The sequence below is a fragment of the Delphinus delphis genome, chromosome 13, assembly GCF_949987515.2.
Source record: "Delphinus delphis chromosome 13, mDelDel1.2, whole genome shotgun sequence".
Lineage (NCBI taxonomy): Eukaryota > Metazoa > Chordata > Mammalia > Artiodactyla > Delphinidae > Delphinus > Delphinus delphis.
The window spans coordinates 62,239,392-62,253,628 of record NC_082695.1 but is presented as its reverse complement, the minus strand read 5'-3'; the positions used below and the strand labels follow the sequence as shown (position 1 = coordinate 62,253,628).

The following is a 14,237-nucleotide window of genomic DNA, read 5'->3' as shown; positions in this document are numbered from 1 at the left end:
AAGACTACAGTGTATTATTAAGTTTTATTTATTACTCACAGACCTGCATGTTAGATATTAAAAAAAACCCAAAACTTTGAATGAGACAATAAATGGCTTCATAAGAAAATATCATGGGGATCTCTTGAACAGTGATGTCCATGTCCTACAATATACAAAGATCTACACATGATTTGTAATATATAGAGAAAGCACACACATGTGCTTTCTCTACACATGTACCAAGAGACATGTACAGGAAATGTCAATGGCAGCATCATTTGGAATAGTACCCTAACTGTCCAAGAAGACAATGGGTAAGTCTATTATGATATAGTCATATACTGGAATACTAAATAGCAGTGAAAAGTAAATGAACTATAGCAACACATCAACAAGAACAAACTTCACAACATGTTGAACTAAAAAAGCAAGTTGCAAATGATTGCCTTCTATGTAATACTAATTAGTATTAAAACATGCTTGTTTACAGATACAAAACAAATGCAGCAGAAGTATGGAGGAATACACAGGAATGCCAGACATTAAATACCAAATTCAGGGGAGCTTTGGAGTAGAGAGGGGCTGTTCCCCTCCTCAAATATTTTTGCCATGTTTTATTTCTTAGAGCTAAGCACCAAAGGCTAGTGGTATTTTTAAATAATCAAGCTAACAATTACTTGAACCTGAAAATGTGATGCTCCCCCCCCCCCCACCCAATGCTAGTGACTTTAATGATACTGTAAGACCCCAAGCCTTGCACTTTTAGGTTAACTCATATTAAACTTCTAAATTTGTTGTAGATGAGAAAGTCAAATATTAACAATTCCATATAGTTCAAACTAATATTAAAATTCTCTGTATGAAAAGCAAAATAACAAAAAGTAATTGTTCATATTTTTCCTAAGAATTTACTATAAAGTGGTCTACATTTCATGGCAAGACTAAGGAAACAGGGTAGTAAAATTGAAGTAGAACGGATCACTTAACTGTCAATGGATGAAAATTAAGATAAACTACTCCCCTTTGATATAAAGTATTACTACTTGATTCTTTTCAAAGTACTTATACACATTAATAAATACTTAAAAGATCCTTGTTGGGCAAATCAAGCATTTATACATATAAAAACTGAAGTCCAGAGGAGAATCGCCTTGTCCAAGGTTAAATAGGCAGTTAGCAGTCACAACACAGTTAAAACTAAATCCAGGTCCTGTTCCAAAATTAGTCACAATAAATTAATCAGAAGCTCAACAAATAAGAGGAACTTTTTTATTCAGTTTCAATCAAAGATTATGAAATGAACAATTAATGACAATGATCTGTGGAGTTCTGTCTCCCCTTTTAAACAATTTAAATATAAAAAGTTCTAAATTATAACCCACTGTTACTTTTGTAATAAAAACTCATTTCCCATAAAAATAATGTTTTAGGTAGTTATTAAGCCAACGCAATTTATAATTTAACTAGAAAACTATAATCCTTCTATGGCACTAAAGAAAATACACACTACATAAGCAGTCTGTCTCTCAATCCCTTCTACCTCTTTTCTTAAACTTTTCTAAAAGCACTAGTACTTTTAGAAAAAGGTTTAAATTAGAAAGAATGTTGGAAGAAAGAGTTTTGAGGAACATAATGAAGGAGACTTGGAGGCACTGTGCAAGGTTTTCAAAGGTAACAGCAATAGGTTTCTCAGAGAATAAAATATCACTCTTAAGAATCATCCCAGAACCAAGATAAACAATGTAAGACAGGTAGAGAGATTTTCCTGAGATAACAGAGACAGCAACGGAAAGGAGTTGGAAAAGACAAAATGAGAACAACTGTAAAGGAATTAACAGGGACACTGCACACTGAGGCAGAAGAAACAGTGCAGCACTGCACTGCAACAGCCCCACAGGGCAAATTGTAACAGCTCCCTCCCCAAACTATAAGGTCCATAAGTGAGTGAAACCACTAAGAAGGGGGGATGGGATTGCGGGTGGGGGTGGGAGGTAGTATCAGGTCATCTGGGTAATTTTTACATGTTAGGCATTTTTAACTCAAGAAGTACATATACTGAAATCTACCGATGCCTACAATTACTGTCTTAGATATTCTCATTTTTGCTTTCTTGTGATTAGGAAAGACGAATGACATGCTACCCAAATCTTTTCTGTTATAAAGGGCACCCTGGAAGCCACAATCATCTAATGCCAGATGTCTCTTAGTTGGCCTGCTCTCCTCAGCAAGGAAAATAGCTGCCAGGACACATGCATACTATACCATCAGAGAAAGGGGGGAGCGGGGGAGGGAGACCAACCTGCCTCTGCATTCAGCTCCTCTAGAAGCCCGCTGGTCCTCCAGGTAGCTCCTGTGTCCTGGCCTCCTACAGAATTACTGTGCTCTTGAACTACTGCAGCCGCCAATAAATTGTCCACATTTACCACTTCTGGCTCAGAGCTGGTGTCAGACATATCATAATGAGCTACAACTGGAGGTCCATCTAGGGAGGAAAGAAAATGTATACTTGTATCTAACTTGTGGGGTGAAAAATACTTCTGCAACTAAGAGCCCCCTAAATGCCAGTTGTCTTTATCTTATGATTCTACATGGTCAGAAAAGCTGCACTTTATACAATCTAATATTTTGTACATGATATGAAAGTGAAAGAGATAACCCGAGCTTACAAAGATGAGGGACACATTTGGCAAGGAGGAAAAAGGGTGTTATTATGAAGAACAAAGACAAGAATATACTGAACAAAAGTTACACTGAATTCCTGTCATTCTCCTAAAGAGCAAAAGATTAAGAAAAAGGGGAAGACTCTACAGTGAAAGTGAAACTGATTTTTTAAAGAAAAACACTGAGGCAAACTATTAAGCTCAATTTATATTTTAAGAGAATGAATCTAGTTTCTTCCTCTTAGTAGCTAATACTAGAAGTCCCTAATAGATTCAGAGAAGAAAATCAAATATATATTTTTCTACTTTAAGAGCTCTACTTGACTGACATCTATTTCCAGTAAAGCTCTTTTATAATAGTAGGGATGTTATGCATCTTACAATATGCTACAAAAAGACAATGCTCATGAAATCCATCTTCAGGATTTTGCTTTGGATGTCTTATGAGGGATATTTCTATTTTATTTTCCCTGAGAAAAACAACCAGCTCATACTCCAAGAAAATGATACACAACCTTATGGGTTATTTGAGAGGAAGATGTTAAAATTCTTAGAAAAAAGAGATCCCTTCTACCTCCAAATCACCCTAACTAGCTGAAAATGGCAGCTGAGCTCTGAAGTAATTATACTGCAGTGATTCATGCTAAAATAATTCAATATTCATGCTTGTAAAATAGATACATGCTTTAAAATGCTACCCTTTTCTAATATAAAAGCAGAAAGCAAAAATAAAGTTTTCAGTCAACTATGAAACACATCCCTTACTACTACTGCCATTTTAAAATAAAATGCTTTTCCTCCCCCAAGAGCTATTTATGAAGTGCAAGCAAATCACTTATTTCCATAAAGATTTCTTAATATAATCCAACAAATTAACATTAAACAGACCTATTTTATGAAACTCTTGACTATGAAGGAATACATATGCCAACGAATCATTAAAATAGAACACAATGAAGGATTACTGTTTTAATACAAACATCCATTGTGTAAACTGTCACTAAACAAAACATGGAACACACTTGGGGTACTTATCCCTTAAGACTAAGTTCCCAAGCCATAGGTTTATGTAGCAACATTTTTAAAATAAAAAATGACCAAACATAAAAGCAAATGAGTTGTTAAGTGCCACCGTATAAGGAACAGACATGTCACAATATGAAATTCTGACGATCATGACAATTTCAGTTGACTACTTAAGAATAATTTCCAATTCCCAAAAGGGTAAATCATGTTCATAAAATTCAAGAGTGTGGCCTCGGTATCAGTTAGCAATGGATTTTAGATCAAATAGCAAAAAACTGGTTCATGTCTGAGGTTTTTCTTTTCTAAAAAAGAAAAGAAAGCTGTAACATTTATGGAGTTCTCGTCAGAGTTCAAAATGATTATTATGGAATAATAAGATACTGTGTGATGTCCAAATAGTTGGTTGCAGAAAATATGAGGGTCAAGTACAATATTGACTATTTGACCAAATGTTCTATTTTTAAAAGGGCTTTATTAAGTGTTTTGTGTTTGAAAAAAAAATAGTGATTTATTTTAAAATTTATATCACAAATACCATTCACAACCTCTTGCCCTCACATTCCCCCCACCACAACCAAATTGAGGCAACAGGTCAACAGTCAAGTCAAAATTGTACCACTCCTACATGTGAAATCATGCAAAAAGTATAAGTGTATATGTACATGCAGAGTAACATCACCTACCCATGGAAATAACTTGTCTGAAAGTCTTCATCAGTAGGATATACAAGCATAAACTTGTTATCTGGCTTCATTCTTGTATCTTCCATATTTCCAAACAGCACACCTTATAGCTTAGCTTAAATTTAGTATTCATCATAAACAAAGACAGTAATATTTTCACATTTTAATTATACTTAAAAATTAAAATAAATTATCACTGTCAATTTTTATATCTAGTATATTCAAACAATGACAAGTCAGTACTATATCAACTTTAATAAAGTAAAGGAAAGGTTGCCTTTCCAACTTTGCCTTCCAACAAGAAACCACAATTAAGGATCTTGTGTTCCAAAGTCATCTTATACTTATTAGCAAACCAAAATTAAATAAGATGTGTTCAAAGCACTTAGCCTCAGGGCTTGGACTTTGAACCGCTAAGTGTGAATATTAGCTAACTGATGGGGACAATCTCTGATATTCTTTAAAAACACGATTCTTGCTACACAGCAGAATTAAGAGACAGGTAAGATCCTTTTAAAATAAGTATCTCTTGAAGGAAAAAATAAAATCAAACCACTGAGGAGGAGCTAGAAAAACTCAGCATATTAATAACAGAAGCAGCTAGCTACGCTTCCAGTTTGACTCCACCAATTCATTACAGGATGGAATAAACATGAAGCTACTGTCCTTCCTCTCGCTGATTGTTAAAACAACTGCACCGCTACTAAGATTATTTTGACTTTCAAAAACATCAAAAGAGTCACTTCAAGTAAAATTACACATGGAAACATTTCCAATTTAAAATGTAGTCACTAAGCAGTCCATGTTTACAACATAAAAGGTTATCCAAACCGTACATTCTCCCATTTGGTATCTGTCAATCTTACAACATCAATTTATAATGATGAACTTAACTAGTTTTTCTATAGTCATTAAGAGCATCTCTCTATAAAGGTAAATTTAACACAATTATTTAATAACTACTTGGTCTGTAGTTAATCCAAGTGCTGTTTCTTCTCCTGATTGAAATATCTTGAAATTTTTGCTGCTCATTACAAGGGAAGAAAAATAAAAGGTCAAGCAATCCACCGACTATGATTTATTTCAGAACATCAACTTGTCTATATTATGCTAGATAGGTTTGTGTCCTCTCTCTGACTTCCTAGTCTATAAACAGGTTCTAACTTTTCAAATACCAAAATACAGATGTATCTGTTCATCACACATTCCTGATACAGTGAAGTTTACCCCTGTGTGACTTTAAACCTTCTGTATTATTATCGACAAATGTTTAATTTTATGAATTAGTTTCCTTTTATTCAAATATGTTCTCTTCTAAATCTCATGGAAAAAATTTGAATCACAGAAACAAAAAACCAAAGCAAACCAAAGCCTAACATCCTCTACTACGTTTATCTCTGACAAATCCCTCTTTTCAAAGTTAACAACAAAAAGCACAGAATTTTAGAACTACAGAATACATAATTTACCAGGCTCATTTTACAGATGAGAAATTTGAGTCCTCGGTAGGTGAAACCAGAATAGTTTACAGTTGTTATCAGTGATGAGGGAATGGGAAATATACAGAATGAGACTGGGAGCAGCATAGGAAGTACACAGATTTTTGGCAGCAAATACGTAGGTTAAAGTCCTGCCTACTTAACTGTATGACTGTTTGTTCACAGGGTTATGGTTAAGGTTAAAAACATAACACAGAACACAATAGTTCAAACACTGGTCCAATGCCCCACCTTTCCATTATAATTAGCACCTACCCTACTTCATTATTTGCTTGCTTATCTTTGTATGTAAACTCTGCTGTACACAGCCTGCAAGCAAGAAGCTTTGAGAAATCATCACTGACTGGGCTGGTGCCTTCTACTGGTCATAGATTAACCCACTTGTTAAGTAAATGCTTTGCTGGGATTAATGAGGTCATCACACATGTGGCTTTCGTATTTTTATTTTTGTTTGAAGTGAAATGCCAGCTTGGATGTATTCATATGAAAGTGTTTCAAAGCCAAATAGAGATCATTTGGGATTATTTCATATTTGGCATCATTCTTGCCTACAGAGAGAGCCCTTGCACTAACACAAGTTTTGTCAGTCTCCCAGTATGAAATCTAATCAAATCTAGGAAACAGAATTCCTCTTGTATCCCAGAGACATCTGGAAACACCACTCCTCCTTCTCTCTCTATTGCTAAGTCTTAGGCCCAAGAAAAGGTGGGGCAAATGGACAAATACAGTGTTTGCTCATTCAATTCCCATTTCAATGGCTATAGTAATATACAATAAAACCCAGAATAAATCCCTTCTCTCCTCTTTACTACAGCCAATCTCCCCAAACCCCTCAGTAGGAGAGAAAAAAAATCCACCTTGCTGCAAAGGACCCCACAGAGGTTCTGTTGCCCCAGTCATTAAAGGGCCTAATAAACCCAGTGCCATTATCTACAACATCTAGAGAGAGTGGGAGGGGGTGGAAATCACACTCAGCCTCAATCCAGATAGTGAGATTCAAAAAGTTACATCTAAAAGAAGAGTTCTTAGAAATTACCTAGGCGAGGAGTCTAAGAAGGAGGAGCATGTGTGCGGTGACTAAGTAAGGAAAAGAAGTGTAGGGGGAATAAGGTGTGGGCCTGAGGGACTGAGAAAAAGGGAAAACCTCAAGAGTTGCAGAAGGGAATTTGCATTTTGGTAGAACCTATCCAATAAGAAAACAGCTTTTTCATTACACATCCAAATATTTACCAAGATGAAAACTGATTATTTTGCAAATGAGAAAAAATACTTGAGAATACATATGCTGTATTTTATTACTATCAGTATATATACACACATGGAGCGAGAACAATTCGAATAAAAAGAAAACAGTCATTTTCAAAGCATCTCTTGGAAAAGATAACTACATCAACCAGAAAAGACAAAAAATCTATATAGAAAAGGGCCATCTCTAGAAAAACAACTTTAAATACCAAAACTGTGTATCTTTTCTTTATAACAGTAGCATAAAGCTCTTTTAGAAAAAAGAAAAATAAGAAGATAGTGCTAAATGAAAATGAAATGCAGCAATATGCACTGAAATTTTATGTTTAAGAGTTAAAAAAACATTTTAAAAATAAAATTGAGTCAATAACTATTTTGTACTTTTCGCATTATACTCATCTCAATTATGAAAAATTTAGATGTTATAGTTTCCAAGGGAGGAATAAAGTTTTAAGGATTACATCTGTTCTTACATCATACTGACAAAAAAACAGGTCATTTTGCCCACCCAGAAAAGTTACCTACGATACTGATGAAGAGTTAACTTTGAAAGTATCAAAGAGGAAGTAAAAGGAAATATTCAAGATTAAATACAGAAAACAGGGCACTTGAAGAGGTCACCATCTTTCAATTTATCTTTGTATCTCAGGGACAAATCCACAACCTACTGCTTTGAGGATTCAGATCTATAGAGAACAAAACTAAAATATCTGTACTACATACACGAAGGAAGAAGATGAAAATCAGATATGACTTTAGCTACATCCTCATGTCTATGTACCCTGCAAAAGACACATCCATTCCGGCTTTTTGATTATTCCTCAATGTAGTCTAAATTTTGATATTTTCTAAATATTCCTAAATTTTTAATAGGATAACTTAGAAGGACATATAAAAGAGAAGAATCTCCACCTTTTATGTTAACACTGGTATTTTGTTATTTTCTTTTTTGATATACCAACTACAAAAAAACCTGAAAATTATCCGAAAAACATCATGTAAAATCTATTATTAGTGATACCTAATTCCATTATGGAAAAGCAGGTTTCCTGACTCAGGAACACCTAATGTGAATTAACTGGCAGGGAATCACTATAACTAATGCAATATGATCCTAAAGAGAGTAACAAGAAACATTTCTTTTTTAAAATTTTTATTTATCTAGGTTAGTTGATACACTTCAAATGCAGAGTTAGGTAAAAGATATAAAGAAAATGCAATAAAAATTAAAATCACAGTAATTTGATAACATTCTTCCCAAATCTTAAAGTTATAATATGAATACCTTCATTACCAAAGAATACATTTCCTCGTGGATTATTATTCCTTCATTTCTTAGGATGTCTTCTATTTTAAGATGTAGTAATTTAAGATACTATGAAAAGATCTACTCATTACTAGTAAACTAACAGTTTGGTTTCAATCCCCACTAACTTTCCTAAACGTCAGAGAAATTAAAAACAGAAATCAAGAAAAAAATGAAAAGTATAGAACTCGGAAGTTATTCACGTTGATTACAATTAATGTACTCATACAACTGTTCTAGACAAATTAAAAAGACAAGTTTCTTATCTGTACAGTGATTAAGGGCACATACACCATTTTTAGAGAAGATTTTGAGAATTATTCTTTGAGAACAATTTTTATTAGAACAAATTTAATAATAAATTAATAAATTTTCAGTTTAATAAATTTGCTGAAATTGTTTTGATACTGTATTTTCTGACATGTGGAACTCCACAAAATCTTTCTCATTGTGCCCTCACTGTACCATTTAAATAATAGCAACAGAAGAGAGGAAATCAATACAAGTTAAACAAAATATAACAGGTAATTATTTTTAAAAGTCACCTTCTGTAAAATAACTTGCCTATAATATGTTACTCTAAACAAATGATGATACATAGCATGAAGTCTATTCACCATCTTTCCTATAATTTTCATATAACTGTACCATCAGGCAAATTTAGCTGTATATTAAAAATGAAAATTATCAGTAATATCAATCTGGGTGTTTTGTTTTGCTCAACAAAAGAAATCACTATAGCATTTCTTTCATTAACAGCAGATTTAATACATTTAAAATGACTTCATTTCTAATATTCTGACTTGCATACAAATTTTAAGTAATAAATCTAATTAAACTGAGCTATACCTTGACCCAGAGACTAGAGTCTCTGCTGTTAAATATACCTAACACTAAGGAATGACAAAAGCAATGATGCAAAATAAACTAGTTCATGTATATTCTTTTACTCAGTCGGCTAATGAAACAAACAAGTGGTCCAAACCTTTACTTGATAATCTAAGAAATAAATTTTTCCCTTTAACTAATCACCCTAACTAGTATGTGGGCAACTTTTTTTCAACACACATTTAGGAAGCAATAAATGGATACATTAATGACCGGAATCCATTAAAATCCCTGTAGACTATTGCATAGTTATGTCTCCAGCAACCTGCCAACTATAACATTAATAAAAATACAGAATTAATTATTTCAAAATTCTGAAGGTGGGTACACATACACGAGCACGTGCACAAACATACCCCCTTGAGACTAGGCTTATTCCTTTGACTTGGTAACAAAAAACAGGCTTTCTCTTGGAGCCCCAAAATGACAGAACCTTTATTCTAAATTTAAAAAAAAAAACACACTTCATGCAAAATATTAAGTTTTAAGATTTTAATTTTACTGAACTGTGTTCTAAATTAAAATTTTATTTGAGCTCTTATTACACTCAAGTTTTAATAAGCACACAAAGTACACATCAATATAATTAAAAGTTATCATCTAATGAGTGGCTCGCATAACCTGATAATTCTAACCTGCTGATTAAATTCTCTTAAAATGATTAGAAATCTAATGTCCTAGAACACTGAACTAGTATAAACTAGGCAGAAAACAGTCTATAGACAGATTATTAGAAAACATTTATCTTCACTGCCCCCCCTTTCAAATACCAGCAACTAAATTCCATATGTACCCATTAGAGATGACATAATCCAGATACGGGATTATATTCTTAAATAAAAAGCATTTGGACCATGTCTAGATTAATGCTATAACTTGAAAGAAGTTTCTGTCCAGCATTAGCCCTTTATACACTACAAAAAGTCCAAACAGGATATATTTCTTAACCTTCTTAAAATTCTAGGAAAATTAAGGGAATTAAAGGGAAGTTAAGGGAAGACCACTAGGCACTTCTAAAAGAATACCTACATAAAAATGCCACCACATAATCTAAAAATAATTCCCACTTCTTTGTATTAGTACATATAAGTACTATAATCTTAGGAATACAGACTTTGCCTCAGTGAAAGAGAATTCAACAATCCACAACAGCAGTCAAGTTTTTTTAAAACTACTTCAAATACTTAATACTTCTTTGTCCATAATACAAAAACAAATTTTTCTGAAAGAAGAATTTTTAAATTGTGCAACCTGGAAAAGGTATAATCACTTTAAAGCACAACTCATATTAAAAAAAACTACTGTTTTTCAAAACAATACTCTTTAAGACAGCAACACATTTTCAAGGCACTGTGAGAAACTGAAAATCAGGGGGAAACCTGTATATATGTTTCTGCTATAAAATTATTCTTAAGGTTAAACTCTCAAAACCACAGAATGTCAATTTTTACTTCAGAATAAATTTTAATATTTTGGCATATATTCTATGAATTAAATCAATATATTCTGGTGTTCCTTTTCTTTCTATCAAAACCTGTCCACATCTTTATCCAAAATTATGTAGAAAAGGCTTCCCAAAATTATTAACACCTTCTCAAATATTCAAAATATTATTTTTACCTTGAATATCAATTATTAAAACCTATGTCTGATAATTCCATTAAATTGACATTTTTCTCTAAAAGGCAAAAAAAAATCTGTAAATCTCCTACTCTGTTATCTAGTAACAACAAGAATTAGAATACATCCCAGTCAATACTAGGAATATGTCTATATGTTATTCTTAAAGGATTCATTAATTATTTTCTATTTTAAAATTAAAAGGCATTCCACTATATGCTTAATATATGAAATATTAAATCATGAAACAAAAAAGAAATCTGTTAAGTGCCTGAAGCAGTTTATACATGCATAGAAAAGCAGTCATGTTAACATGCTGAAATTAAATTAACATTTTCTTATATCTAAGAATCCATGTCTAGTAAAATCTGTGATGCCAGGGAGAATTTGAAGACAGAACAAACTTCCCTGAAAACATCGCAACTACAAGTAAAGATTACAGATTAGTTAAAAACCTGTCAGTCACCCAAAACCAAACTGCTCTTCCTGTTGACATAAAACTTAATTTAAAAAAAAATTGGCTGAAGTAGTTTACAAGTGTTGCACTATCATTTCAGAGAAACTCCCAATTCTCATATATCAAGTTCTAAAAAGAAAAAAACCACAATAGTCATTTTTCACTTCAAAACTAGAAGAGCAAAATAAATTGACTCAGTCTATTACAGTTAATTTACAAGGTATAAATGTCTGAATATAGAACTAAATAGAAAAAGTGGTGACAATTTTTCTGAGTGGTTACTGGTAAATTACTAAAATAAAACAGAGGTCTTTATTGTTTATACAGTCGACCCTTGAACAACACAAGGGTTGGGGCTCCCACCCGCGCTGCACAGTTGAAGAAAATCCACATAAAATGTTACAGTCTCTGGTTCTGCATCCACGAATTCAATCAAGCTCAGATCGTATAGAACTACAGCACATATTTAGTGAGAAAAATCTGCATATAAGTGGACCTATGCAGTTCAAAATCCTGTTGTTCTTGTGTTAACTATACATGAAACTCCAAATATGCCACCTATCTTTCCTCTTGCAAAACACAGAATTAGATCTTTTCCAAAGTTGCAACTACATTAAATATTAAAATAATTAACCTTATTCATATTGAGAAGTTATTAGGTTATAAATTTGAAGGGAAAGACTACTAAATTTTTATTGTAAGTAAACCCAGTAGAAAGTACAATTTTAAAAAAACAGGTAATGTTAGCAAAGTTATATAGTCCTACTGAAAATTTTCTTCCTAATTTAGCTTTTTCTCACAATATTCCTACCAACCCAGAAAAGATAAAATACCAGTATCTCCCAGTCCTAGGCCACACATTAAAAATCTATCATGTTGCAAAACCTTTCAATGCTGTGCTATTTTCTCCCCTTTGACACACTCCATGGGCTCTTTAACATGCCATTTATTTTCAGTCCAGGGATTGAAAACAAAATTAAATTGGTAGTACATTAGCCAATACACTTAGTCACTAGTAATTTAAAAACCCATTCAATACACACCCTTAATAGAGTGACCATTTCATCTGTATCCTCTAGAGGTACCCTTTACATCAGAGCACCAAACAATTCCTCTGGATGATGTCTGCCAGGTAATTGGCTCAGGCACTGAGCTTTAAGTTAAAGCTCAAAATAAAAATTTATCTATGTAACAATGAAAACTACTATTTTTCTCATGCATGAAATCAAACTCCTTTCTAATCCGCTTTCCCTACAGTATCTTGCATAGTAGGTACAGAGCATTAATTTGCTTGAAAATAATTCATTCTTCCTGCATACAAAGGCGATTTAATATAATTCATTAAAGACTAGCAACAAATTAGTTCATTAAATGACATACGAAAGAATGATAGAAAAGTGTTCATGCAATATATTCACTCATGACCTCCAGAGCGGAATTAATTACATCATTCCTCCTATTGGAATCAGAAGGGAGTCAACAGTGTTTGTAGAGAATAATGCTAAGAGGCTCTCAGGGAATTAACTACTTACCCACCTTGGATTCACTAAGATTCCCTATTTTATATTTTAGTTATATTTTTGCATGAAAAAAGCATAAAGATGAGGATCACCCCTACCATCGTATAAATATGGTTCTACGTTCCAACCACATGTAACAAAACTCAAGCTAGAATTTATCAAACTCTGTTCTGAATTTTTTAAAAAGAAACTGTTTACTATTATCATTTTTTAAACATCATCAAAAGAAACTTACAATGGGCAAAAGCATATTCTTTCTTACACAATTCAAAAAGCAGATAAAGGTTGTTCTGTAATATTCCCATTTTCAGCAAAGTTAATTGGAAAACTGTAATGTCTTTGAGAACTCTAATGTACTGTCAACATTGTGACAAGTCACAAAGGGCTGCTGTGGCAGTTCTTGGGAATCAGGCATCTGCATGTAAGCACCTGATTGGGTGACAGGGGAAATTCTTTGGCCAACTAGTTGCATTTTAAGTTCCCTGGGTTCCAGTAGCTGCTTGTTCTCTTCACCAGTGTCAAGTAGAGTTACCTTTTCCATCCACACCAGGAACTTCTCCTCTTTCTGCCTCTGCATCTTGGAAAAACAGCTCATGGCCTCTTCTAGGACACTGCCTATGCAGCACCTATCACACACAGCACCCCTGTCAAGTAATCCTGGAATTTCCCTGGGCGCTCCTTCAGATCCCCCAGCACAACTGAAGTCAGCTTTAAAGACATTGAGGCCATTTGATAAAACATGGTTAAATCAGAAAACTGTATTTTTATTAAGACAAGCTTATTCAGGAAAATGGCATAAGCATTACTAAGAACAGCCATATAGGTATAGCACTCATAAGGGGCATTTTAATTAATTAACCAAACAAAAGTTGGTAATTCTGAGAAGCACAACATGATACTACCATTTTTCATAGCTTCACTGAATCTGTGGAGGATTGTGTATTCTGTTACTATACAACTAACTATTAATCTGTAACAGTGTTTTTCAACCTTTGCTGAACATAAAGACCTGGAATGGTTTAACAAATACCAAAACCTAGGTGGCTCCCAGACATTACAGGTTCTTTTTGTTTTAAGCTCTCCAGGTGATTCTAATGTACAGCCTTGATTGAAAACCACTGCATCCCTGAATATTCTCACACTATGACTTTAAAATTCTAAAAGTTGTTTTGACAGCTGACCCATAATAAATCAGTATACAATAATTGTCAGCTAATTGATTTTTATCAAATGCTCTTGTTTTAAGTTAAATTTTTTTTTTTCCTTATGGAAAAACCACATAGAGGGGACTTCCCTGGTGGTCCAGTGGTTAAGAATCTGCCTTCCAATGCAGGGACATGGGTTCGATCCC

The 14,237-nt window shown here is 33.4% G+C and overlaps 1 protein-coding gene across 3 annotated transcripts in view; it reads right to left on the bottom strand.

The window, feature by feature from the left end:
* ARK2N (arkadia (RNF111) N-terminal like PKA signaling regulator 2N) overlaps positions 1-14,237 on the bottom strand; it is a 75,470-nt gene that overhangs the window by 26,282 nt on the left and 34,951 nt on the right. The window contains exon 3 of one of the 3 annotated variants that reach the window (XM_060028989.1): positions 2,282-2,464. The exons of 1 other annotated variant lie outside the window; for it this stretch is intronic. In XM_060028989.1, coding sequence (XP_059884972.1) covers positions 2,282-2,464 — 183 coding nt within the window. Of the gene's footprint in view, positions 1-2,281; positions 2,465-8,265; positions 13,595-14,237 lie in introns of those variants that run through there. One more of the 3 variants, XM_060028990.1, reaches the window with a different exon arrangement.